The 27,612-nt window shown below is 46.2% G+C and overlaps 1 protein-coding gene across 1 annotated transcript; it reads left to right on the top strand.

The window, feature by feature from the left end:
* Positions 1 to 2,441: 2,441 nt before the first annotated feature.
* Positions 2,442 to 14,185, top strand: MEOX1 (mesenchyme homeobox 1). The gene is made up of 3 exons (XM_044444730.1): positions 2,442 to 2,895; positions 11,101 to 11,300; positions 14,063 to 14,185. The coding sequence occupies exons 1-3, from the start codon at positions 2,442 to 2,444 to the stop codon at positions 14,183 to 14,185; spliced, it is 777 nt and encodes a 258-aa protein (XP_044300665.1).
* The last annotated feature ends 13,427 nt before the right edge of the window (positions 14,186 to 27,612 follow it).

Here is a 27,612-nt window from a genome sequence, read left to right as displayed (position 1 = left end):
AATTAATGAGATTTTGTGGTGACCACTGCTTTGGATGGCTTTAAAAGAGGTTTGGAGACATTCACAGAGAAGGCTATTGATGGTGCTAGTCCTGATGCCCTTATTCTGCCTCACTGGACACAGCTGCTGGGGAACACGGGCAGGAGGATGCTGTTGCTGTCGTACCCGCTGGAAGGATCCTGTGGGCAGCTGGCTGGCCCCTGTGTCAACAGAATGCTGGACTAGATGTGCCCTTGGTCTGACCGAGCAGGGCTCTTCTTAAGCTCTTAGAACTACGAAGCTCTCTGGGTGTCCGAACGCTGTAATGGTAGAGTGCGTGGGAAGCACGCAGGCTGGCCCTGCCACTCCAGATGATGAGGAAGATCTGATGGCAAACTGTGGCTGTGCTTCGTGGAATGTGAGCGCAATCCTCCACAGGGCACAGTGACTCACAACCGCACAGGACTCCATTTCTCTTTCAGACTTTTCATGTCAACCTGGGGAGGTCAGGGTGGAGAGGGCAGGAATATGCATGCCCCTGGCTATAATCCATGAGTACAGCTTTTGAATGCCTGATGTACACTCCTGGATCCCACTGGTGGGGGAAATAGAATGTGTTTGTGCAGAGAGAAGCAGCAAGGAGAAGGGATGCCACCCAAATGCATTGATTTGTGAGCTGAATGCAGTCGGTTCATACTTCTTCGATGCATGATGAGCCCTGACTTCATTCTAATAAATTTTAATGTTTTCTTAATTCAAGCGAAGATTGAATACACAAGTGAATTTGCATTTTCTGCATGTTTGTGTTTTCAGTGTCCTGAGAGGGACCATTGGATTGTTTGGAATTCTTCATAGTTAGAGGGAGACATCACTCTGACCTTGGAGGTGGGAGTGGACAACCAAACCTCCTCCACCACCCCTTGCAGCTGGTGTGGAAAGAACTGCACAATCCACCCTCTGAAGTTGCAGAAGTGAATTTGGAGGAAGAGGAATATGATGACCGAGGAGGGGAGGAGGCTGGAAGGGCCAGGATACAAGTCCGGTGTCCTTCCTCGTCCTTCTGAAGGGCCCGTATGAGACAGGCTAAAAAGTCCACCTAGTGAAATCTGAAGGGTGGGGAGGCAAAGATCACCACTGCCATACCTCACTGGATGATTGGATGCCTCCAAGTTGGGGACTTTTGATTGCTGAGGATGGAATTGACATGATAAGGCAACTTCTGCCCTCTTGGTGCATGCTTGGATGCTGACTGCTGTCAATAAAGCTCCCATGGTATCAGCCAGGAAGAGAAGGTTGAAGCACAATGTATTACATCACACCACATCATATTACATAAACCGCATTCTCATGATGGGCTTCAGTGCTGGGCGTGTGCCAAAATATGAAGATAATTTGAAAACTTGTAATAAGAGAGAACATAGGACCAAATTTGTAATGCTGCCTTTTTAGCTTGAGGAGAACATTACTGATAATAATGGGTCATTTTTGTCTATCAGTATTTGAAGATTCTCTGGAAAAGTAATGAAGAAATCAACACATGCAATAGCAAATTCCATTGGTCAGAAAAGTTGCCACTCTAACCAAAACTTCTGCAGCACATTAGAGGCTGAACTGGTTCATATAGCAACTTGGCTTCTTCTCCCATTGCTTTTTTCAGGTCACCTCTTGCCTGAAAACTTTTGCACTGGTTCCCTTTCTCTGTCTGCATAAACTTCCAACTTTTGATTCCGTCTTTAGATTTTAAATCTCACCCCCTCTTCACCAAAGCTCTTTCCTAATCTTATTTGTTCTCTCTTACAGTCCGTGGGCTGGCTTCTGGATCTGGTGCAGAATTTTATTGTTCCAAATCCAAAATGTGGGTTTTATTTCTTAACTGTGCAATAAAAATAACTTCAGAGTGTGAGAAGGAAACATTAAACCCTCCTTGTTCGTGTGTGTGCATGTGTGTGTGTGCGTGCGCACGCACATTCCCCCCACACTTTTTTTTAAAGTACAGACAGTGTTTCTTTAAAAGTCTCCATCTGCAGTTCCCATTAGATGCGCCTCTAAGGTTTCGAGTGATTAATCGTCGCATGCTTGGCTTTGGATGGAGGGGTTGTACATGCAGGTTAAGCCCTCCCTCCTGTTCCCCTCTCTCTCACATTTCCCTTCCTAAACTTGTCACTCACACCCCGGCAAAGTATTTAAAAAGTGTTTTCAGGACCTTCAGCATTTCACAGCAAGAAAGCTCCCAGCTTCAGAATCAGCAGATGTGAAGTTTCCTTGCCGCTGTGATGGAGAATTCTGCCAGACCTCCCAAACCAACAAACCCATGACAGCTCAAAAGCCGCTGGCTAGCAAGTCTTTAAGCTGGAGGGAACTGGGGGTTTTGCCCTCTGCAAAAACTGACAATTTACCCCTTACTTTTCCCAACCAGAATTTTACTTGAGAGCATCCTATGAGAGAAGCCTCTTTCCTGCTAGATGGATTCACCTGCTGCCAGTAGCTGCATGAGAAATCCTCATCCAACCACTGCACTCTGGGGGTGCCTGCGCAACCATTATGCTGAGTCTGGAGGTACTGTTGGGCCGCACCATTACCCACAAGCCCCCTTTGCATTCCATCACAAGCCAGACTTTGCTGCTTATTCGGACTTTTCCACCTCCTGCCTGGCTGCAGCCCCTCAAAGCCTGCCCCGGGACGAACAGGCTTTTGAAGAGCATCAGCACTCCTTTCAGCGCCAGCTCCCTGCCTGGCCTTTTACCACGTCTGAAGGCCGAAGGCGGCTGCCCGCAGACTTGGCTTTAGGATTAGGACAGCCTGACAGCAGCAGCCCAAACGTGGTGGACAATGGCATGAGCGAGGATTATATCCAGGCAGGGAATGCAGTGAGCGAAGCGGAGAAAAAAACATCCAGAAGGAAACGGGGAAACGCAGGTAGGGGGAGTTTTGCACCGCAGTTCTCGACAGCACTGTCTTGCTTTGTTTTCTTGGTATGTTATCCTACTTTTTAGCCTGGAGGTTATCAAAACTGCTCATGGCATAAATTAAAACGATAGCCAGGCTGGGGGCTGATGGGTGTTGTAGACCAACATATCTGTAGGGCTTTGGGTTCAGGAAGGCTGATCCATCCATCCATCCATCCATCCACATGCACACAGAGTTATCACTATGAGAAATAATATTGTTATTCATAGTAACAGTGAAGAAAATGAAGAGAAAGTAATTGCCGCAGAACAGGGCAGAGGTAAAGCAACAGAGGTGCAGGGCAATAAACTGAAGGCATCATGGAATGAAAAGGTTTTAACAGGCCACCGAAAGGCCAGTAATGAGGGGTGAGGGGAACTGGTTCTTTTGGCAAGATGTAATTGCATAACCTGAGCACCCGTGCAGAGAAGGCCCCGTCCCACTCCGCATCCAGTAACATCACAATGGCCACGGAAAGCAGAATGAGGCCAGCCTGCTCAGGGGAAGGGGCTGCTTTGGACTGCTCCTGATATGGTGTTGACTGGGTACAACCTTTGAAGCTTGTGGAAATGCCAGGGCTTCCCTGAGAGAATCTTGGAGGTTATAGTCTTGAGGAGATGCTGAATGATCTTTGTTAACACCCCTGCTGGAGAATAGTGCTCTGAAACAGGAATTTTCTTATAACCACTTGTGCAGCTTCTTTTAAAGATGCCCTAGAATAAGTACCTTCAGCTTTTCACATCACAGCAACCCGCAAAGGGTGCTTTTCAAACTAGCCGGAAAGGAAGGCTGATGCTTGAATGGGGTGACACCCCCAGTTCCACATAGAAGTGTGACCACCTCCAGCCCATAGGCTTTGGAACTTGGGGGTGTGGTGAAACTTCCCTTGAAAAGACAGCACAACCTTGGCTTCTCCTGGCTGCTTCCCCATTGTCCCCCTGCTTGCTCAGCTCTAGTGCAGCAGGCTCGATGCTATCAATAGAGCTTTTGCCAGCTTCAGCTGATTTGCGGTTGGCATTTCTTCCTTTGGGAAAGTAGGTCTTGTGACAGTGATCCATGCCCTGGTTACCTCTAGAATGGGCTACTATAATACAGTCTCTGTGGGGCCATCTCTTTGAAGACCGTTTGGAAACTTCAGCTGGGATGGAAGGCAGGTGCCTGGACACCTGTCCAGGCTAATCAATAGAAATATGTAGAATCAACTCTGAATCAGCTGCACTGCTTGATATCAGTGTGGTTCTGGGCCCAATTCAAGTGCTGGCCATACTTGAAGGGCTAAACAGCTTGAGAACTGGTTCTCTGAAGGGCTGCCTGTACCTTATGAGCCTGCCCTTCAGGATGGACACTAAGGAATGACCATCTAGAGCAGACCTGGGCATTGTACGGCCCGCGGGCCACATCCGGCCCAATGGCTGACCCTGACTGGCCCGCATGAGGTCACTGGCAAATTAAAAGTCAATGCAAATATATATCGTCGTAATATAGATGCAAGCAGTACAACTGCACTGCTTTTATTTTGAAGGCTCTGCTCAATTGAATTGACTTTATTGCTTTTCATGTAATGTTAATGTTTTCGTGAATATTCATTAAATAGTGTTGTTCTGTGCTCCACATTTTCATTGTATCATTGTAAAGTTTCATTTACTGTTTTCATAGAGATATTTATTGAGCAGAGCTGTAAGTGTATTGGTCCGGCCCTTAACAACTGTCAAAGTTTCTCATGTGGCCCCATAGGAAAATTAATTGCCCACCCCTGCTCTAGAGGACCAAGGGGGAAAGGGGTTGGCATGTGTTTATTAGACGCAAATTTAGAAATGATGATTATTGCAACTGAATGGAAAAGTGGCACATCTCACAAGGTGTGGAAGGCTGTGGCCAGGTGACCCGTGTGCCTGCCTCTTCAGCCTGCTGCTCAGGTGCAACCTGTTGATAGGCAACTGGAATTGGTCAGGATAGTCATTCTAGCAGAAGGTGTCCTCAATGGAGGATGGTCCTCTGGTAGTCCTTCAAATAAAGACAGCAGTCCTCCGTGAAACAGGATACATGGCCACTGTCCATTGCCCAGCTATTAAGACCTTCTCATAGGCCCATCAATAAATGCCACTAGGCTGACAGGCCCAAGAGACAGGGCCTTTTCAAGGGCAGCCCCGTCATTATGGAACTCTTCTTACAAGGAATTAATCTGACTCCTCACCAAGTGCTTCTAAACAGGCTTAATGACCTGGCTGTTTTAATCAACTCTGACCTGATCCATTTTAAGTTCTTAAATGATAGGTTTTAAATGAAATATTTTAACTTGTTGTTTTAATTTCCTAAGACAATCTGATTATTTTCAGTGATGTTGTATTTATTCTGTGCTGATTTTATTGTATAAGCCACCTTGATAAGCTGCCTATAAATATGTTCAATAAACAAACAAATACATAAAATCTGGAGTTATATGGCCCTTTCCAATCTGGCACAATTATATCAGAGCAATAACAACTTTCCTCCAAAATCAACAGAGGGTCCTATGACACGTTATAGACCTTCAAATGTATGGCACAAGCTTTCTGCAATGGAGCCTATCTGGTTTATTCAGGGGAGGAATTCTTTCTCAGCAAGTTAAGTCCCTTGCAAATGATGGGATGTGTGATCTGCTGTTAAACTTCCATAATAATGCAGGCCAGGCCAATGTACTGCAACATCAGAACAAGAACTTACAATGTACACACAGGCAAAAACTAAAGCGAATGATTTCATCAATGGTGCACACATCAGGTTGCACAAAACATACCACATCCATATATACAACATATTATCAAGGAACGAAAGTGTTGTAAAACTAATGATTTTTCCTTCCATCCTGTGTTCCTTTAGAAAACAGGAGAGGAGATGTACCCATTTTACAGATAGAGAACACTAGCAAAAGTAACGATCTGGATCTTTCTGTTTAATGTTATGGTTATAGGCATCCAGAGGAGTGGTGGGAGGACCCTGGAGACAAGGTCTGCCTCCACCATCCCCTTGCCCTCAGCAACATTTAGACCAGCTGCCTAATGCTTCTCCCCTTCCTATGAGGAGGAAGAGGAGGGGCTGAGGCACTGCCTGGAATTGGCAGAAGTCAGCGGTGCTTCACCTTTCCCTTCCTCACCTTTCAGAATGCCAGCCCCCCACCCCCCTCAGCATGTGCCCCCCAAATAGTCTTCCATCTTTGAGGCCTCAGCCAGCATGGAAAAAGCCTTCCTAACCTGAAGGGAAGGTGGAAGCCCTACGATGATTTCAGAAGGTGTGTCCAAGGTCCTGGCAGGAGCTCTGTCTTTCTGTGCCATTCATGGTTTTTGCTGGTGGACTGCCATGCTTCCTGGATGCACATGGCAGTTTCAGCTTCACATGGAAACCAGCTAGAGAGGAAACGCAAGTGGGGACTGCTTCTCCCACAGCCAGCAACTCAAAAAGAGGCTGCCTAGGACATGCCCCCAGAAATACCAGTTCCATCCATGCCACTAAGGGGAAGGCTCAGTTTGCATTTTCCTTGCAACTTGGTTTGTTTGATGTTTTGGGGGGTGGATTTATACTCCACCTTTCTACTCGATGGTGGAAGTGATAGATAAATGTCAATCACAAATAAGCAAAGGACTATACTCTTTTTGGAGCCGACAATTCTCAGCTGCACTGCTGCCATCCAGTGGAGGCCCATGATCGTGAGGGGTCTTGTTTTCTCCCCAGATGCCCTAAGTGTTAGGCAAGCTGCAGCAGAATTAATAGAAGAACCACTTTTCAGTGGTGGGGCATCTGCTTTGCATGAAGAAGGGCTCAGTTAGATAGCACAGGTATGCAGAACTTCCAGATTACTGCAATAAGCTTTCTCTGGGGCTGCACTTAAGGCTGGTCTGGAGCCTGCAGTTTAAGGCAGGGTACCCCAAGGGGACACCTGGGAATTTGAGAATCTGCTACAGGCAGCCCCACAAAAAGCCTCATTGGTGAATCACTGCTCTGGTGTCTACCTGTTGCGTCTATGGATCTTAGGCTGCATCTTATTCAGCAAATGTTTGTTTCATGTCTATTGGAAATCAAAATGTCTGTTTCCAAGGGAGTTTCCAGTTCTGCTAATTGCCGATGGTGCAATACAACTATGCTTCCATATGCTTTGGCAAGGAACAGAAGTTGCTGCTTCTAGGGAGAGGTTACTACACAAGTACTTTTTGAACTGGAATGGTCTTTCACATTCACTGATGTACAAATTCTTTAAAATTATTTATTTGCTTCATACACATTAAGAACTGGAAAAGGAAATGGATTTTCTGCACCCTTTAGACCAATGTTACAAAACTGGAAAGCTTTATTATCTATAATGCAATGTACTAAGGACCTTATAACACTTTGGACACCAACCTCACAGGGAAACTTATTTGGATAGCTGGTTTGCTTTTGTTGAAACCTATGTATAATTGCTAGGAAGTTGTATGCATTTCATACAAATCTGTGTACCTATATTATGAAAAGGAGGAATTGTTTGGAATTCTTTTGTAGAATACTTTTTCACCTGCAAGCTCCTCCTTGGGGACCCTTTTACAGGCCCCATTGGAGGGGTGCAGAGGTGTTGCATTGCAGACCCTTGGTTTAAAGTTTAGTGTTGGGATGTAAATCACTCAGCAACTTTCTCCTTTGCCAGCCTGTTGGTCCTGCAGGTCGTCAGCGGAGGCATCTTGGAGGTTTTGTACTGACTTGCAGTCTTCTTGGAGTGAAGCCTTCAGTGAACTGGCTCCGTCTCTGTGGAACTCCCTGCCTGTGGGTGCCAAAGAGGCCACCAACCTTTCCTTTTTGGCATCTCCTGCAGCCCTTTTTGTTTAAACAAGCCTTTCCTGACAAACCAGCCACAGTTTTAGTGCCGTGATTTGATCTTTAAAAATTTACCTCTCTGTTTTGGTTCTTTCAGTCTTCCTTTCTGTTGTTCATGGCTTGCTAATTGTACTGTGGCTGAATCTTGTAAATAAAGGCATTGGCAGTTTGGGAGGCAGAAAGTCTGGCCTGCAGGCCATCCAGTTGCTTCCAGGCTTCTTTGTGGGTTTTCCCCATTCTAAAATGGCTGAAATGTCCCTCCTGAGGCTTCACTACTGGCAGTCCAGAATGCTTGAAACTACAGTATGCTGGAAGTTTGGGTATTTCAGCCTCTTGCCTTTTTGCCATCAGCTCTGCCTACCACTGGAATATGCCCCCAAGTGAGTGACCACCCTCTCCCTTGGATTAGGCCTGGTAGACGCCTGCTTGTTCCTTCCTGAAGTGGTTGTTTCTCCTGGGCTGAAATGCAAGCAGATTTTTCAGAGTGAGTGAAGGGTAGATGGGAGAAATGAATGTCTCATTTAATCCAGACTTGCAGCCCAGGCCAGGAAAATGCAGCCAACAGTTCCCCGTGTGAGGACTAAAACGTTTGAGGCTAAGTGGACAGTTTCCTTTAGGCAGGAATCCCAGCTAATGTCCAGGCCCTGCCTCATGTGAGAGTTGCGTTCTGCAGAGCCAAGCAGATCTGCCCACATGATCAGGAGTTGAAATGGATCAGATCCTGCTTTTCCTGGATGCTGGGCTTGATCCTGAATCCTTGATCAGTGGGGTACTGCCAGTGAACAAAATGGTGCTTCCCATCTGCCTATCCAGTGTGGCCAATTTTCAGGGATGATGGGAATTTTACTGCCCATCAACTGAAGGGTAGTAGAGATTAGAGAGATGGAACCTTGTACATATATTAACTATGAAAGTACATGTATTTACTTACTCTTTTGTTTACTAAAATTTTATCTTTCTGCAAGGAGTTCAAGGACTTCTGTGTGGTGACTCTCAGGCTAAGGAAATCCCTGCTGAGGAGGTTTAGATTTGGTTCCTCCCTGTGTCCTTTTGCTGGCATTTTTATTAATAAAATACATTTATATTCGGGCTGGTCTTGGACATACAAACTGATCTTTCACCAAAGCAGTTGATACTATTTGTTTCTTTTACTGTTGCATTTTAATTGTGTTTTTCATGTATTTGTTTTTATGCTATGCTTCATTAAGTTTTTGCTTTTAATCTGGATGTTATTTTTATCCACTCTAGTTGCCATTTTGACAGAAATGTTGGGATATAGATAAGGATGCAATCCTATTCAGGTTCAGACAGGAAAATCTCCAACCGAAGTCCTAGCTGGAGCATGCTGGGAGTTGGAGGACATTTTTCTATCTAAAGCATAGAATTATGTCATAAATAACACAGTTTTCTCCCCTCAATATGCCACAGTTGACCCCCAGAACAGAAAAGGAAGAGAGATTGGGCAAAAGAGTTGCACTATTAATAATAACGAAAGGATCACTTAACATAGGGCAAGGTTGAAATGTGGAAAGCTGGGCGGCCTTTCCCAAATGTGTACAATTTCATGGGAACACTCTGTGGGTGCAGGACTCCACACAAAAGGCCTTTGTTCACGCCTGACACCAAAACAGCCCCACAGGGATATTGAAAAGCAGTTTTAAATTGACCTTCCCACATGCACACTGACTGATTAAAAAGCCCTGATACATGCCTTCAAAACATGTCTATCCTTTACATGCACACATCAAGAGCAGGAGAGAATCTCAAAAACATCAAGCAGCACGCATGAAATTAGTATATTCTGTGTTAAGTAGTCTTGGGATTCTTTTCTGAATATGATCTGGAGCCAAGTTCATTAAAGTGTTCCACACTCTCCCCTTTATTTTTTTCTTTTTGCAAGCCTGCTGTATCATCACCAGCCTTTAAAAATACATCAGGCCCAGATAAACTCGGGCAATACCTGCTAGTAGTTAATGCCTTTCTCAGTTCTACACATCTGTTTATTTGTTTTAAAGATCATGCAACTATACAGTTTCTCTTTCAACTGCTACATCAATTCTTCATCAGGGCTGGCTTTAGATTTAGTCTACTCAGAGCAGAACCATTGAAATTAGCATGATTTAAGTTAGTCATACCTAATTGAAGTCCCACCCATTTCAGTGTGTCTGCTCTGATTAGGCCTAAATTTAGATTCAGCCCTCATTGCATCATTACTAGGCACTGATGCTATTTCTTTTGGCTTTTGTTATGAGTGATCCAGATATGAATCATGGACTTTTGTAGGGATGCCAGCAAGTGTTGTTCCAGTATCAAATGTCATATGTAAGGATTTGTCTACCAAGGGTTGTTTTACACACATGCTTATCCTATATGAAGATAATTTTTCTATAGAAAAAAGTGAGAGGCTTTGCTTGTAACACTAAACCATGGTTTAAGGTTATATGCATGAGTGGAAAACATTCTCAGTGGTTCTCCTGCTCCCTCCCCCATGTCTTTATCCCATGAACCTGGGAAGAAAAATAAACTAGCATTCAGTTTCACTGTGCATGATTTCTGACTTCTTGTTATGTATGGTCCAGGAATTATGGTTTAAAATAAAGTTTTGTGAATTGTTAAGCAAGCCAAATGCAAATCCTGGGTTGTTTAGCTGCTTTGTTCTAAGAGATGGTTATAACCCATGATTCTTCATAGACATATAACAAAAAGCCAGGAATTAGGCAAAGTGATGCTGGTTCATTTCTCCTACTGGTCAGGCTGGTGAAACAGACAGGAAGAGGTAATGCTTGAATCTTTATTATTTTTAGGCCTCTTTCTGCTCAGGCATGTACAGCCAAATTCTGACATGAGAATACAGTCATAGTATACACCATCATGACTGAAAAGTGGCACAAATTTTTAGTTTGCTCTGGGTATATGAGCCAGGCTTCAATGTGATTAAGCAACAATCAGAGACCTTTCTCTTCCAGACATGTGCATCATATGCATGAACATCACCAGCTTAGTTTGGGGTCCACACAGTGGTTTTGCATGTTGGAGCTCAGACCCACCTCTGCTTTGTACTCAGGTTCATGGACAACTTACTTTTCTTTTAGCCTTGCCACCTTGCCTTCTGGAAACTGACTGTTTTGTCCCTTCCCATGCTCGCCATCTTAGACTTATGAGCACGTCTTCCACTTGGCAGCAATGTTGTGAAACTCCCCTTCAAACCAACCCCCAAAGTCTGCTGCCCCCCAGAATACCTACTATCAGGGATTGTTGGATCATTCATTTTCTGAGCAATGCCCACTTGTTTCCTTCTCCTGATGGGCTTGGTTTGGTTGCTATAGGAGCATTTCTGTTTTCTTCCTCTTACAGAGAGCCAGGACACAGGTGGTGGGAGTGCCATCCCGAGTACCACGAAAGCAGAAACCAACAGTGCCAAGACGCGGAAAGAGCGCACAGCCTTCACAAAGGACCAGCTGCGGGAGCTGGAGGCAGAATTTGCACACCACAACTACCTGACACGGCTCCGCAGATATGAGATTGCAGTGAACCTTGACTTGACAGAAAGACAGGTGATGCTTACACCCACCTGAGCCATCAGGACAACAATACCTGGTCTTATAGGGCCTCCTCCTCCCTTCGAAGTCCATGCGTACTGTCTCACTTAATTTCAGGATGTGATATGCCATCCCTGCTGCACTGGGGGACCCTTCTGCTCCTTCTGTTGAGTGTGGTTCCTGGACCACTTCCTAGGCAGAGTGGGCAGCAGAGGGAGAAGCCTGAGAAGGTTAGGGGAATACTGATTTCTGTTTAATATTTCAATCAGATGAGAGGAGAATGGCCAGTTCACCCATTATGAATTACCACTTTTGACTGGCTCTCTGGATTCAATCCCTAGCATCTACTGGTAGATCTAGGAGGGGATGGGAAAAGTATCACCAGAATCCAATTTTGTCAGAATATGGCATCATCCCTGTCTGTTCTGGCTGGAGCTCAAGGGATATGGAATCCTACCATGTGTGGTGGCCCTCATGCTCCCATCCCTGGTGTAAACTGTTCCGAGTAGGTAGACCAATGGCCTGGCTTGGTATAAGGAGTGATGTGCACATCTGGTTCAGTCTGCCCAGCTGTGTTTTGCAGATCATCAGGGTTCTACCACTTCATATTCTACTGTATATATTTTAATTGTTATTGTTTTAATTTATTGTGTATTTTATTCGATGTTGTGAGCCGCCCCGAGGCTTCGGCAAGGGGCGGCATAGAAATGTTTTAATAAATAAATAAAAATAAATAAAATAGTTTGCTTTTCAGCGGAATCAGAATTTAAAACAAACAAACAAACCCTGGAATTTCACTTGTGTGTAAATCCAAGCTTGTTCTAGCACCCACTTCTATGAACACACATTAGCATGAGCAGGCATGAGAGGGATTAGGATCAGTGGTCTTCATGCCCCTGAGAGCTCTGTGGAACTGGGGCTGAGGAGTTCTGGACGGGTCCCTCACCCTCACCCTTTCCAAGTGTCAACCCACACATTATGGGAATTGAATAGTAGGTAGCTGAACACCTTACCCTTCCTCTTCTGCTAATTATATGCAGCCTCAGTTTATATCAGGACCACCATACATTGGTAGGGGAGGTTGTAACTTGGCTCCATTCCCCCAAATCCCCTCCCTTGCAGGGAGTGAAAAAAGAGGAGAAATCTCCATTGATACAGTTTTTCTTGATTTAATCCCAGTGTGTGGGGTGGAATGGTGCTCCATCTCCTTCTAGTGGTATGGTGATCCCAGTCCTAATTGGGGTCATTCGCATATACTCTATGGTAAAGAATAAAATAAAATTCCTCAGTGGTATGATACATTGTGCTTGGATCCTAAATGTGATGAAAATAATCTCACACATTGGCTGGCAACATGATAAACTCATATTTAAGGTTTAAGTATGGGTTGAATGTGGGTTGTTGCTGAAATGTAGGTTACCCAGTTGCACTAAAAAGGCATGGTTTGTTAGCTGGAAAAAAACCATGAAGAGAACCTGTGGATTGTTGCTAGGTTTTGAGCTATGGGTTGTCCACCATGGTTTGTTTCCTCAGTTGGGTTCAGATAGCATAATAACCCCTGATTCAACAATAACCCACAGTTCAATGACAAGCCATACTGAACCCAAACTCAACCTTTGGGAGAGCCAGTGTGGTGTAGTGGTTAAGAGTGTGGGACTGGGACTCAGGCGATCTGGGTTCCAGTCCCTGCTCAGCCATGGCGCCAACTGGGTGACTTTGGGCCAGTCAGACTCTCAGCCCAACCTACCTCACAGGGTTGTTGTTGTGGGGATAAGATGGAGGAGGAGAATGATGTAAGCTGCCTTGAGCCCTTTGTAGGAAAAAGGCAGGATATAAATTGAAAAATAAATAAATAGAACAAACCTTTTAGTCTGAATCCAATTCTCTACCTTTCAAACAAATGGCTCAGAATTGATGCAACAAAAGTGTGCTTGATGTGGTCAAAGAGCGCCCAGGGATGGGCGTGCTTTGGGCACTCTTCAGACCATGTGCCCATCCCTGCCTTGGCCACACAAGCACATGGATAATTTGCCACAGGCTTGCTGGAATGTTACAACCATGGTTTAAACTTTAAATCTTTGGTGTTGAATTTTATTGCTGGAAAGCACAATATTCATTTTGCTGTTGCTGGCCCTCCAAGCATCTAACTTTCCCATAATGACCCCATCCTAGTTTAAAAAAATAAATTAATATTAATTAACATTTGTAAAAGGAGCTGCAACAGAGAGCTACTGCTGTAGGCAGACAAGTTTGCCAGGATGGACTGAAAGGGGCAGGGATGCCGGTGAGGGAGGGGGGGCCCTCAAACCTGGCGCCAGTCCTGTTAGCCAGTCCTGAGCACTTCTGCTTTCCTTGCCAAAGTAAAGAAATTTTGCTTCTTACCAAGACTCCTTCCACCAACCATATCACCAGCTATAAAGAAAATCCACTGCCCTATCCATCCATAATTCTTTTGATTAATTCATAAAATAAATTCATTATAGTAATGAATTATTCTTTAGATTTATAGCATGCCTTTCACCTTACAGTCCCAGGGCAGGTGACATACATGTCAATTAAATACTATAAAACACCCTTAAACTCACAATAAAAAATCAAACTCTCCCTTCTCACAGATTAAAGCCGCTGATCTCAGGGCAGAATGGATCAACAGAGCACACCAATCGTTGTGCCTTGGTACACCCAGTGTGACTGCTGGGTACCTGTGCACAGAAGCATTAGCATTCCCATGGATTGCATAGGAGCTCACTGTACATCTCTGCCCTCTTCTCACACAGGTCAAAGTCTGGTTTCAGAACCGCAGGATGAAGTGGAAGCGCGTCAAAGGTGGACAGCCAGCATCGCCCCAGGACCATGTCATGGAGGATGTGGACTCTGCTCCTTCCCCAAGTTCAGAATAACCCTCTTCTGGGAGGGCTCAGAAGGTCTGGAGTCAGGACCAAGCTCCTGGTGCATCACTGTCAGGCCAGGTCATATTTTCTCCCACTGAGATGTTACCATGCGACTTTGACCAAGGAAGGTGGAAGGAACCCTTTCACAAAAGACCTGGGTTTGTTTTACATCTGGGTGAGGCTGGTGTCAGGGGTAAGCATGGTTGGGCATCTGTCAAGGGCCCATTTTCTAGCAGTGACCCATCGACAAGAGCCCCCACGGTTGCTCCTCCTCTTCACCCTTGCAGCCTGCTTGTTCGCCGGCCTCTTGCTTTGGCCCTGACAACAGTGGTGGTGAGAAGGAGCAGCAGCAGATGCCCAGCCTGCTTGCTCCCTGTTTTATTGCCTGAAAGGAAGCAAGTGGTTGCAATACCAAGAAGGAGAACAAGGGGCAAGAGGAGCTGGTGGCCATGACAGGGAGAAGGCAGACTCCCTGTAGGAGGGAGCTGATTGAGGGTGCTTCACCCAAGGGCCCTCAGGAACCTGGAGCTGGCACTGCATTTGGACTCTCTCTCTCTCCCCCCCTCTCCCTCTCCCTCCCTCCCTCCCTCCTGGGATTGAGTTACTTTTGTGCATGTCTGCAAGCCAATAAAAGGGAAAATGGAGCAAAACTCTGCCAAGGTGGATTCCCAAGGATTCTAGGATAAACATGATACATTTGTTTTAGCGCAGTGCTTCCCACTTAGAAGTTGTGTCCTCTCCAGGCTTAGATACTGAAAACCACAGCAGTTACTGCAGGTTTGAAGCAGATGCCAGCTGGCTGGCTAGCCCCTGTGATGTCACTAAGGCACTTCTACACAGGCATTTACTGGAGTAGTTTTGCACTTAAAGAGAAGCTTTCCTTTAAAAGAAGTGGGTTGGTTGGTGAATGAATGGATACATACATGAACCATGAGGTGCCTTAGAGCAGGGGAGGGGAGCCAGTTGGACTTACTTCACTCTCAGAGTTCTGGACGGTTGGCCATGCTGGTTGGAGTGGATGAAATGAGTCCAGCAACATCTGGGCAAGTGCAGGCTTTCCATCCCTCCTTTGAAGATAAAATCAAGGGTGGGCAGCCTATCTGAAGCAGGTAGCAGGGTAGGAGAAGCAGCTAGAAAGCCAGGCTTGCACAGGAAGCAACTGAAGGATTCTTTGCAAACTGTATGACATCTGTCTTTGCCTGAAGTGCCAGTAACCTAATGTAAAATTCCCAAAATAATTGGGAAGGGGAAGTCTGTAGTCAGTGTCACAGGTACAGCCAATATGTATCTGCAGTGTCAAAATTTCTGCTGTTCCCATGGCATCATACTGAGAGCTCACAGAACTGCGTTGGAAAATGCATTCTTCAGCTTCTTTACATTATACAAAGAAGGCAAATGACTTGGAGTGACCTTTGCTTTAATTAAGCACTTTGAGGTCTACAAAGTTTATCCAATCTGCTGATAATGTTGTATGTAAAGCAATCCTGTATGTGTTTTCTCAGAACTAACAGCAATCGTATTCAGTAGGGCTTTCCGCTAGGCAAGTGTGCATATGCTTGCAGCCTTAGACAGCTTCAATGACCACTGCAAAGAGATACGTCACCACTACCAGTAAATAATCCATTTGCATGCTATCAAAAATGGAATAATCAGTTCTGGACAGGAGTGGGAATAATGACATCTGCACACCTTCAGTATGTCTAGATTTGCTATGATTTTGCTGATAATTAATGAGTTGCTTGGTTGTTTTTTTGAAGTGTGCATTGTGAACTGACTTGACCTTTCAATGTGATCTCAGAGCTCTCTTGGTAAGCATGGGGTAGTTGCCACCATTTCATAAACCAGGGGTGATGGGAGCATGACATTGGGGGTGCAGTCATACCTCTGGATCTCATTTGGTCCCCTACAGGTGTGCCAGGTGAGTGTGCCCCTGGGGTGTTCCCTGGGAGACAGCTTTGCTACAGATGGAGCTTCCTTCACTGGAGAGACGATAGACAAAATTACTCAGCCCAACCTCTCCTGTCCCTGGTTTTCCTACATGGGGTGGCCAGAGCATGAGCAAAGCTGCTTGTAGGAGCTTCTGCAGGTGGTGGACAAGCTGCTCTTCATGTCTGTTTGCTTTCTGCAGCCTGTGACCAGAGAAAACAAGGAGATTCCCTAGCATGCCCTTTACCCCCCACTCGACCGGGGGGGGGGGATCTCTTTGTGATCTCAGATCAGATACTGCAAGGAGATTCCCCTGTCTGCCTCCTCCTAAAGTCCTCAGTAGCCTCCAGGGCATACGGCAGGTCTTGAGGAGGGGCAGAGACTGGAGAGGAAGTGGAGCTCACAGAGAGAGTCCAAACCTCCACAAGCCAAGCAGGTAACCTCCGTGGGCCAGATTAGCCCCATGGGCCAGAGGTTAGTCTCCCCTGTTGTAAAACAACTCTGCACATGTCTAAGTGTGAGCATCTGGTTCTTTTTGTGTTTGGTGGTCCAAACCTTCCTTTCTACTAGTGTAGAACTGGAACTAGACTAATGGAAACTAGAATAACACTGTACTGACTGATTATAAAGTGTGTGTGTGTGTGTGTGTGTGCACGTGCTCACGTAAGGGGTCACATACATGTTTGTGCTCACTTCTGATTCTCACACGAGTTGGCCAGGCTTTGTCATGTCTGTGAATTTTGCCTGTAACTTGCAATCCATTCTGACATCTTGAGAAGAATGAACAAGTTTATTCTTCCTGTTTCTGCATATGTTTGGCCTCTATGGGGATACTCTATAACAGTTTTTTTTTAAAAAAATAAACAACTTTGTATTACTATTATTGTTGTTGTTATTGTCATATTACGGTCTCCAGATATTGACCAACTGACCAGAATGACTGTCCTTTTTCTGTTCAGTCATCTGCCTCAGTGGACAAATGTTTGATTTTTGCATTTCCCCAAATTTTACGGTTTAAAATCTCAGGTTCTTACTGTCCTGTTTATGGGGAAGATGTTTAGATTTAGGAAAGTTCTTATCAAAACACAAGCTAAATTAAATTCTTTCCCTTCCCTAGCAGTGAAGCCTTTCATGGATGCCAGCACATTGCCCAGGGCTCAATTTCTCTAGATAGAGATCACTGGAATTTCTGTGATATATGATTTATTTAGATATATAGTCTGGGTTCAGCAATATGAGAACCCAGACTGAAGGACTTGGTATTGGCTGAGCATGGGTTGCTCTTGAATCATGGGCTGAACCATGAATTGTCATGCTGTCTAAAACTAGCTGTGATAATAGACTATGACTTGTTAAGCACAAATAATGGATTGTTGTTGGATTGTGAACTGTGGGTTGTTCATCATGGCTTTTTATTTCAGCAGGGTTCAGACAACATGATGACCCCTGTTTCAACAACAACCCATCGTTCATCCACAACTTACACTCAACACATATTGTCTGAACCCGGTCACTTAGTCACTGATCATAAGATGGGTTCACAGTACTGACTCTCAAACAAATTCCTATTCTGTATCAATTTCTAAAGGAACCCTGCAGAGAGTGAAGTCACCCTCCTTTTCAGGCCCAGTTCCAGCACAGACTGCCAAAATGTCAAGCCTAGTTTGCTTTTGTTGTTCTCATAGATATCTTTATTAGCACATTTGGATGTATGTAGGAAGGGAAAGGTCTACCTATGGCCATCTCCGAGGACAACCATCAATCAGCCATTCCCTGTAACGGTAGGGGAAATGTTCAAGGCTGAACATATCCAACCGGTTTGACTCATTCTAGTACACTAGTAGGGGATTCTTGACAAGTCATGTATAGATACTGCCTATTTACAATATTGCTACATGTTGCCCCTGCCCAGAGTGGGGAGATGTCCCAGGGATGTCAGTGGGGTGGGTTTCCTTTGCTGGGGAGACCAATGGAAACTTTATGCAAGATTTGGGGTTATGTACAACAGGCTGGAGAAACCTCCTTTGGTCTGGGGGATTGGGTTACCCTGCACAGACCAAGCTGGCAGGGAGGCCAATGCCAAGAAACAGAGCCCTTCTTTCAAGCCTTGTCCTACCATGATCTCACAGGTGTCTGCCCCATCTGCTCCTTCTCTCCGTGTGCAGACAAAAGCATGAACTTCATGAATCCGTACAATGAAAGCAATTCGGTCAGTGCTTGCAGGACAGCCAACAACAGAGCCATTTCCCTTTTCATTGATTCCTGATTGCAGATAAGGGGATGCCACTGTGCCTGAACAGTCCATAAGAGAACCTCCTTGCCATCTCTGATCAACTGTTGCTGGCCACGGGGCAGTTCCAGTCCTGTATGCCCTGGCTGGGTCTTTTCCTGCACCACTCACTGAGTCCCTGAGCCCCAGAGCCACAGAGGACTGGCAAAGGTTCTGGGCAGCCCCACCATGGTGAGAAATGACTGGTGGGCTTCTCTAGAGGAGCCCCTGGAGGTAGCTGCGGGCTCTTCGGGTGAGGCTTCAGCTGGGAACAGGGAAGCAGCTTGATGTGCTGTTCCTTTTACTCCGTTGCCTCACTCATGTGGATGCCTCACTCTGTTTCATGGGTGGGCCTGCCCTGGTACGAATCATGTTACAGCTCACTTTACAGCACTGCCGCCTACCTTATGTTGGTGGACTTCACCTCTTGTAAGGTTTTACCAGCATAGCCACTGGTGAGAGAAATTGCAGTCCCCCAGCATCTGGGGGCTACATCATGCCCACCCCTGCTTCACAAATTCCTATTCAGGTGATCTGTTTAAGCTTCAGAAACTCCTTCAGGCTCGTTTGGATGGCTTTCTAGTTCTGCTGGATGCTTGGTTGCCTTTGTCCCCATCACATCAATAGAATAAGAGCCCAGTGCGGAGGTGTTTGGGTGCTGAGGTGGCTGTTAGGGAGGAAGAGGAGCTATTGGAGGGTGTAAAACGGGTGCAGAACCTCAGGCCAACAGATGCAATCTGGCATTTGTGGAGCTCCCCAGACGGCCATGCCTCCTTCCCTTGATCACAGAGTACTTGCTGGTTTCCTGGGTTTTGTGCAACAACTGTCAGGTCCAGTAGAAAAGGCTAAAATCCCTCTCCCAAGGCCCAGTTCCTGGCAGGAAGACTTTAAGCTAAAATATGCTCGTGTTTTGTCCTGACCCGTTTGCCTTCAGCCCTGCCCGCCAGTGGAATGCAGCCCTCGAGAGCTTCTCTGAAGTGGCATCCAGCTCTCTGGTTGGAAGGTGTGGAATCCATCACTTGCTCTCACAGTAGGATTAGAAAGCCAGAGCTGTCCCTGTGAACACGCACCATTTCCGCTAGTGCACAAACAGGATGGAGAGCTGATGTCGTGTCTGCAGGAAAGTGCTTACCAGGCAGACCGAGAGATGACTCATGCAAAGAAGTTGTGCTTGGGAAGCCCGTAAAACCCCAGGGTGCTTGGCAGCCAACCTGAGCGGAGAAATGACTCCCCGCTCCTGACCACAAGAGCATGCCAGACCTGGAGCAGGATGAGTGAGCCGAGGCATCCAAGGTGGGGAGAGAGGGGGAAATGTAGCAGGGCACCTCTCCATGCCTCCAACCTGTCTCCCGTTGCAGCACAGAGGAAGCTCCAGAGGAAGTGGGAAAATGAGAGCACTTTATTTGATCCAGCACGGCTTGCTGGACTAGAGCCCTGTCTTCTGTTTTCAGGCTGGGACTGAGTCCTGGGAACTCCCCCACCTTTAGCTCGAGATATTTTGCCAATTGGACAAAGCAAAACCACGCCACTGGCTGCCAAGTTTCATTGATCCTTTGGCCACTTGACAGAAACATTGCACAGAGAGCTTTCCCTCCTTCTCTTCATTGTTTGTTCTTTATTTTAGCTTCTGAGCATGTACGTCGTGCTACAAGATGGCTGCGATCAGGCAATTGCTGATGGGGGCCATACTCAAGTAGGGGCTCCCTGGCAAGCTCCCCTGGAATTGCTCTTCCTGTTCCTCACTGCAACCTGCATGTTCACTGATCCTCTCTAGCCCTGCCAGTTTCTGGTGGCGAGGAGGAGGAGCAGAAGATGCCCTGGCCAGCTGCTCACCAGGCAATCTGCTGGGCAAGCGAGCTCAGGGTAGCAGTGCTGAAAAAGGAGCCACAAGAGCTGTGAGAACAGACTCACTGCAGGAGGAGCTGGACCAGGGATGCTGGTGAAGGGAACTGTGATGCTTTTGCACCACAAGTTGGCAGATCACTTCCCCTAAACTCAGTCCATGCAGGGAATTGTGCCTTTATGCAAGTCCAAACATTTACTTATTTAAAACATTTCTGTGCCACCTGTTGTGCCGCAGCACCTCACAGCAGCTCACAATCATAAGATAAAAACCATAATAAGACCAAATTGCAACAAAATTAAAAATACAACGCAAACAAAATGCAGATTAGATACAAAACAGAGGCTTAGTGGCATCGACTATTCAAAGGTCTTTTAAAAAGCTAGGTCTTCACCTGGCACCAAAGATACTACAGAGAAGGTGCCGGGAGCATTTGGGAAGAAGGAGCATTCCAAACAGAGGAGCAATGTGTTTGGTTGTGGGGAATGGGGTGGGAAGGAAGGGAAAGGAAGGGGAATGGGGTGGGAGGGGAGGGGAATGGGGTGGGTGGGAAGGGAAGGGAGTAACCCCTTGCAAAGATGTCTCCCCATTAAGTGACAATTTGTGAAATGGGGCAAAAATGTCCTCCCTTTCAGAGTGAGGGCAGGAAGTGTTGCCCATCCCTCAATTTCAACTAGCCAGTTTCAGCATGGTGCCCTGATCTCATCTTGCTGGCTATGAGGTGCCACAAACAGGAGCAGAAGTGGGTAGAAAAGACACTGTTCAGAAGAAGTGTCTTCAGAGGATATTTGGAGACTGCCTAAACTCTCACATTTCTCACAGAAAACGTCTGTCCATGAGCATGGGCTTAATCCTGCCCTGAATATAATGGGGCTTATATACTTCCACAAATTTGGATTGTACATCACATCTGCATGTGACTGTAGTCCAGGGTGAGGAACTTTAAATTCATGGGTGAACCCAGACTCACCCGAGGCTCCAACCGCCCCCACAAAGAGATGGCCACTTCCCTTGGGTAAACCCCTAGGCTTTGATCGCTGATTGTTTGGTAGTTTCCAAGCATCTCCGTGTTTTGCCTCCACACTAAAAGCTTGAGACCCTCTCGTGAAGCTCAGTGACGGCAGTTCAAGCTTCATGCGGCAATCAAGCGGCAGTCTTTGTCTTCCTCCTTTTGCCTTTGGCAGTCCCCTTTGCTGGCATGTGCTCCCACCCTCAAGAGCTCACCTGGGATTCAATCTGGCCCTCAGACTGAAAAAGGTTCTGCACTGCTGCTGTAGACTTCCACTCTTCTGCGCACCTTGGCCATTTTTGTCTTTGTGCTCTGTAGTCCTGTTTTCTATCTTGGCCATCTCAGACTCCCAGTGTTATTCTACTGGTCTCTAGCTTGATGGAACCTCCCTACAGTCTCATAGAAACATAGAAACAGAAGGGGTCTCCTGGTCCATCTAGTCTGACCTGGCTCCGCTCATGACATGCCTACCATGTGCATGTCAACACACTAGACTCACAGTTCCGTTCCCTTGCCATCTTCCTTCCTGGAATTTCTAGTCTCTCTGACGCCAGTTGCCTGCCATGACCCCTTCGTATCACACCAATGCCATTCCCTGGCCAAGTCAGGTTTTCTTTGATATCAACACTGCTAGAGACCCCCACACTCTTAAGATGGTTGTGTAGAAAGGAGTGTGGCCCCATTGGCTTAAGCTCTGTCTCTTACAGAACCGACTCATTCCTCACTGGCCATAAGAAGAGGCCAGCAGTGACCTGTAGCTCCAATGTCAGAGGGGCAGAGTAGCCATTCTAGGTTTCAGTCTGAACTTTCAAGGAGCTATCTCTGGTGCTGTGACTAAATTTCATGTTCAGAACCATGGATAGCTCCTTAAAAGTCCAGATTGAAACCTGGAGTGGTGGATACATCATCCCACTGACATTGGAGTTATCAGCCTCCATGGTAAGTTGAAACTGAAGGAAATATGATAGGAAGCAGGACCATTCTACCAGTCCTGCTGGCAAAGTGATCACTTACATTTTTCCTCTTCCCTCCTCATCTCTTTTTCCTTTTGTGTTATATCTTGTCTTATTGTAAGCCTGCAATCAGAGAGTGTCTTATTTATTGTTAGCCATTCCAGGTGCATTTTTGTCTGGAAAACAGAGTGTAAGTGTGTTAAATCAATAAATACTAAAATATTAAAGTTAAAGGAGCTTTATTGTCTTTCAGATCTGGCTATCTTACCCTTTTGTTGAAGTCTATATATAACTATCTTCACCAATAGTCATATATCTTGCTATGTACATACATATACTGTATATATGGGGAACATAGTATATATACATTCATTGTAATAGATTTACATAAATCTCATGTAAGAAAATTGCAACATTTTAGTTTCATTTTATTTCCATGCCCCTTTTTTCTTTCCTGGTTTTGCAATTCTCAATAAAAATAAGTTTTAAAAATCTGGCCAGTTTAGATAACTTTCTCCCTTATCTTTTCTCCTTGTTCCTTCGTACCCCCTGTGCTGGGATTATCTCCTAAAGCAGACCCTTGATCTAATCTGGGGAAGGCAATCTTCTGTCTTCCAGACATTTGGGACTACAGCTCCCATCATGCCTGTCCATTGGCCTTGTTGGCTAGAACCTATAGCATTTCTTCTGGTGCAAAACATCTGGGGTTTTGGACACTCGCTTACCCACCTGGCTGGGAGTCCTCCTGTGCACGCAGCTTTAAATTCCATGACAGAACGGCGGAACATCCATGCAAGAGCGGTTCTTAACAGCCCTTTCCTCTGACTTTCCCAACTTGCCCACATCCTGCCTGAGCACAAGCATCGCCTCTTTTTCTGCAGCACATGGGTGAATGCCATTGCATATGCAGAGAAAACTGTCCTCACACAAGAGGGAATTATCAGCAGGCTCAAGGAAATGCTCAAGGCTCAAGGAAATCAGCAGGCTCAAGGAAATGCCAAGGTTTATGGAAATAAAAGAAATCTTTTGCAGGAGAATCTGCGGGGGGGGGGGTACAACAACCTCCCTCCAAAGGCAGTTTCAATGTGTAGTGAAATACTTTCTGGCCACAGACTGACTGTGGGGGCGGGGGCGACAGGGTGGGAGTCAGAATGGAAGGGGGTACCTTGGAGGAAGGACGATACGGCCAACTGGAACGGTGAACAGGAGCATTCCACGCAACCATGTTTTATTGCAGGTTCCACTTCCAATTTCAATGGACTGGTACTATATATATGTTCACGAGTAAACTTGGAAATACAGCTGCTGTAGTAGAATCTGACACAATGTTAACGTGCTGCGGAAGCCCAGAGCTGGCTGACATATCCTGGTTTTTGTTGATGCAAGAGGGTGCACTGCCCATAGCAGACTGGCAGAGCAAAACCTTTTGTGTGGAAGGACCCTGGTTCAATCCCCAGGAACTCCAGATAAAAGGATGAGGTAGCAGGGAATGGGATCTATATCTGGGACCCTGCAGAGTACCTGCCATGCAGAATAGGCAATGCAAGACTGTTTATTCATTATATGCATACCCTACCTTTATTTTTGCAAGGAACTCAAGTCGGCTTAAATAATCCTCCTCCGTGCCGTTTTATCCTCACAACAACCCTGTGAGGTAGGTTAGCTGAGAGTCAGTGACTGATCTAAAGTGAGCGTCATGGCTGAATGGGGATTAGAATCCAGGTCTCCTGAGTCCCAGTCCAACACTCTGACCGCTACACCACACTGGCTAGATGGATAAATGAACCACTTAAGGTAGCATAAGGCACTTTGCTACCTTAAGAATTTACATGCCATTTTAACTGAGGGAAAAAACCCTGTAAATGCTTCAATAAATACATACTAAAATATTAACCTTCAGGAACCTTGCCCTCTTCCAAATCTGGCCAACCTCTGCCTGGCCACATCCCTGATGGAAACTCACAGGATGTTTTCATTCAAGAACTGAGCCTGGGGGTGATTGGGGGAGACAGAGATGCTGGCCTTGAATGGTGGTTTGCAGACCTGAATCTGCAGCAGCTGCTGCTAAACCGACCAAAAGAAAGAAACTAGGGTTTCATTCCCACAGCTCCTGCTGATGAAATGTCTGTTGCTGCTCTAATTTAAAGAGCAGTCCTTGCCCCGCTGTCAGGATTATTACCTGGTGAAAGGCCTCTGCAACGGATCCCCACCCCTGGAAGTGCCTTCCTGGCCAAATCCGACTCATAAAGGTGTCCAATATAAACACAGTGTTTCCTTTTCCAGGAGGCGTTACTTAAGTAGATCTGACTGCTTTTCATCAGGGAGTCGGGCCAGGTAAGAGATTATAGGCAAAGGGGTCGGTTTTCTGCCGTATCCTTTCAGAACCAGTGATGCATCTGTGGCAAAAATTGCTTAACCCACCTGCTGATTTCCCTTTTCCTTGAGGGAACATGAGGCAAAGTTCTTGATGAGGCAAACCTGGTTTCATGAGGGTAAGTTGTCCCTTCCCTGCTCCCCAAAATGCTTCCGATGTCTTCTGTTCATCCTCCCACTGGGCCTATAGGGGAGGAGGGAGGGAGGGAAGAGCACAGCGTTAAAAAATGTAGCCAGCATGACGGAACGTTCCAGAAGCCACAGATCCTTACGATCACCTCCATCAAAATGGCTGCTTTTTATCCAGCTAAATTTATGGCCCTTTTGGGAACAGGGGAAACGAGTCCCTACTCACTGAATGTAATTCGTCTGAATGAACTACAATCAAATGACACAACATTAAATTACTTCTTCCTCCTGGTTTCCTTTCCCCCAAACAGTAATGGATGCCAGAGTATGCTGAGGCAGACAATACTTCTTTTGAGCAACGGTGGATCTGGGTCTGGTACACAAAGCTGTTCCAGGAGGGGAGTGTGGGGAGGGAAAGGAAATTAGGCAATGTTTTTGCAATGCAACCTCAAACCCACTCTGTCTTAAGAAATAGTTCGACAGCGGTCGAACATCCTGCAGCTGAGAGAAGCAATGCACGACCTCCACCTGGCAAGCAGTTTGAAGAAGGGGAGATGAAATGCCACCTCTTGTTTGGGAAAAATAATGATTTCAGCTTTGGTTCTGTCCCAGGGCAGGAGGCCAAGGGGGAAGTATGATCCAATAGTTTTCCTGACTTTCCTGACTTGCTCACTTCTCAGTGCTTGACTTCTGGATTGTCCATTATGGGAGCACGGAATGGGCTGTTCTTTCTTTAATGCTCAGTCTGGATGACCTTGGTCAGCAAACTGGTGGTCGTTCCCGTGCTTTCATGCAACACTTTAGTCAGGTTCCTGCTTCTTTGCAGGTTCAAGACTGGCTCCTTTACTCCTGTGTCCCCACCCCCTTGTGTGTGTGGGAGGGTATCCTTCCTTTGCCTTTTTGCATGTTACAGTACACAAACAGAAGGTGGCACTGTGGTATAGCAGAATTGCAGAAACACACCTGCCTTCTCATTCTGGCCCCTTCCGCCAATTGCAGGTAATACTTCACTTTCTTCGGTCTAAAGGAGTCTGTGCCACATTCTGGCTCTTCTTGCAACCCCTGTTTGGCAGTGCCCTAACAGCCTGTCCTCGGGTTTCTGGATGCTCTTCCAAATGCTAGCTTGGTGCACAATAAGATCTCCCTCATCCATGGCTTAATAGCGAGCGATCTATAACCATGCCCTGGGTGGAAGAACAAGGAGCTAGTCTCTCCCAACTGTACCCATCACCGTTCTTAATACAACATCAGGGAAGATGGGAGGGCTGAGGAGAGGAAGCTGCCAAGCTCTTTTGGGATTCTCTTGTGCTCTCTATGGCGAGTGAAGCCAACCACCACTCTTGGTGGACTTCCCAAGGCCATCAAGGAGAAGGAGAAGAGGGAAGCCTGGGGGACTGGAAATAGGAGTTCTGGGATCCTTAGAAGAGGCACAGGCCATTGACGTGCCCTCAAGGCTGCTCACAGGTCCCCAGGCCAACCTGGAGAGTGGGAATGTTTTGGAAGATATGGAGGGGGCAAGGAGAAGAGGAGGAGGAGGAGGGAGAGCTGCTGCTTTGCCTGGTTCCTGATCTTATGGCAAATTGTCAGGAGAGACAGGCAGCCCAATTAGAGAGCTTGTATAGATCTCATCAACTTGCATTCACCCATAGGAGGCATCCTGAAGATGGAGCCCACAGTGTCACTGAAAGGGAAGGGGAGAAGGGGAGACGCTTACTAGAGAGCCTTTGGATTGACTTTGTCTTGCAAGCGCAAAGTGCCAATCGAAATCTGCTTTGCAAAAGAGGATCTGGTGTTTTGGCAGCTAAGGGCAAGAAGGGAAGGGCTGAGCTCACAATGCTCTCTCTCCAGGTTCCCTGACCATCATGTCCATCTGGACTATCTGCATCTAGTCTAGAGGGTTTGCATCTTGTGCTGGGCCAGCAGGACTAACTGGGAATTCTGCTGTTGCACCTCTGCCCTGCAACCCAACAGTCTCCCTACCTGAGTGGACAGAGGTTGTCTCAGTTGTGATGCTGGGGTTCCTCAGGGTGCTAGTTCAGGGGAGTGCCAGCATCTGTGCTGAGGGCACCCTATGTGAGGTGGCTCGGGAGTTCATGAACTTGGTGACAGCCATGGGACTGTCTTGCCATGTCACATGCATAAAGAAAAGAGGAATTCCTAAACTAGTCCAGGTGCCTTAAGCTATAGTAGCTTTTAGAAATTATACATGTATGCACATACATATAAAATAAATTTATTAAAATATAACAAACATGATTATAAATAGCACTATCATGTTTGTTATATTTTAATATGTTATTCTGTATTTACTTGGCAGTATCCCAATATCCCAATGAATATAGCAGGGGGTGCTCTGGATTTGTGTTTTTGTTTGTTGTTTTGCTTTATTTTTGGCCTGGGAACCGGGAGGGTGATCCGAAGGGGGAAGGTGGCCTCTTTGTCAGAGTCAGATCACTGCCTGCTGCAATTTAGATAGCAACTTTTCCCCTCTGCAGGGTGGGGTGGGGGTTATGAAGACGGTTTTCCCCCAGAGGCTGATGGATCCAGATTGTTTCCAGAGGATGCTTGGGGTGGGTTCCAGCTGATAAGACTGGCAGTCCTGTTGGATCCCTGATCGATCTCTGGAATATAGAGCTGAACCGGGTGTTTGACTTGCTTGCTCCTGAGTGCCCTCCCTGTTGTGGAGATCATGCAGCTCCATGCTATACTCTAGAGATGAAAGCAATGAACCAAAACAGGTGCAGTTGAGGAAAACTCCTAGTGGATTCAATTGAACCCTGGTATGTGCTGATAGTCAAGTAAATTTGGAGGCAGTGTGAGTGGCAAGGAATATTTTATTTACTTATTTATTTATTTAAAACATTTTTATGCCGCTCCCATTGCAACAAAGCCTCGGGGTGGCTCACAACAAGAACAAAACATAACAAATTGTAC

Source organism: Varanus komodoensis, unplaced genomic scaffold (genome assembly GCF_004798865.1).
Source record: "Varanus komodoensis strain SLA01 unplaced genomic scaffold, ASM479886v1 scaffold45, whole genome shotgun sequence".
Classification (NCBI taxonomy): domain Eukaryota; kingdom Metazoa; phylum Chordata; class Lepidosauria; order Squamata; family Varanidae; genus Varanus; species Varanus komodoensis.
This window is presented reverse-complemented; position numbering and strand designations above follow the sequence as displayed.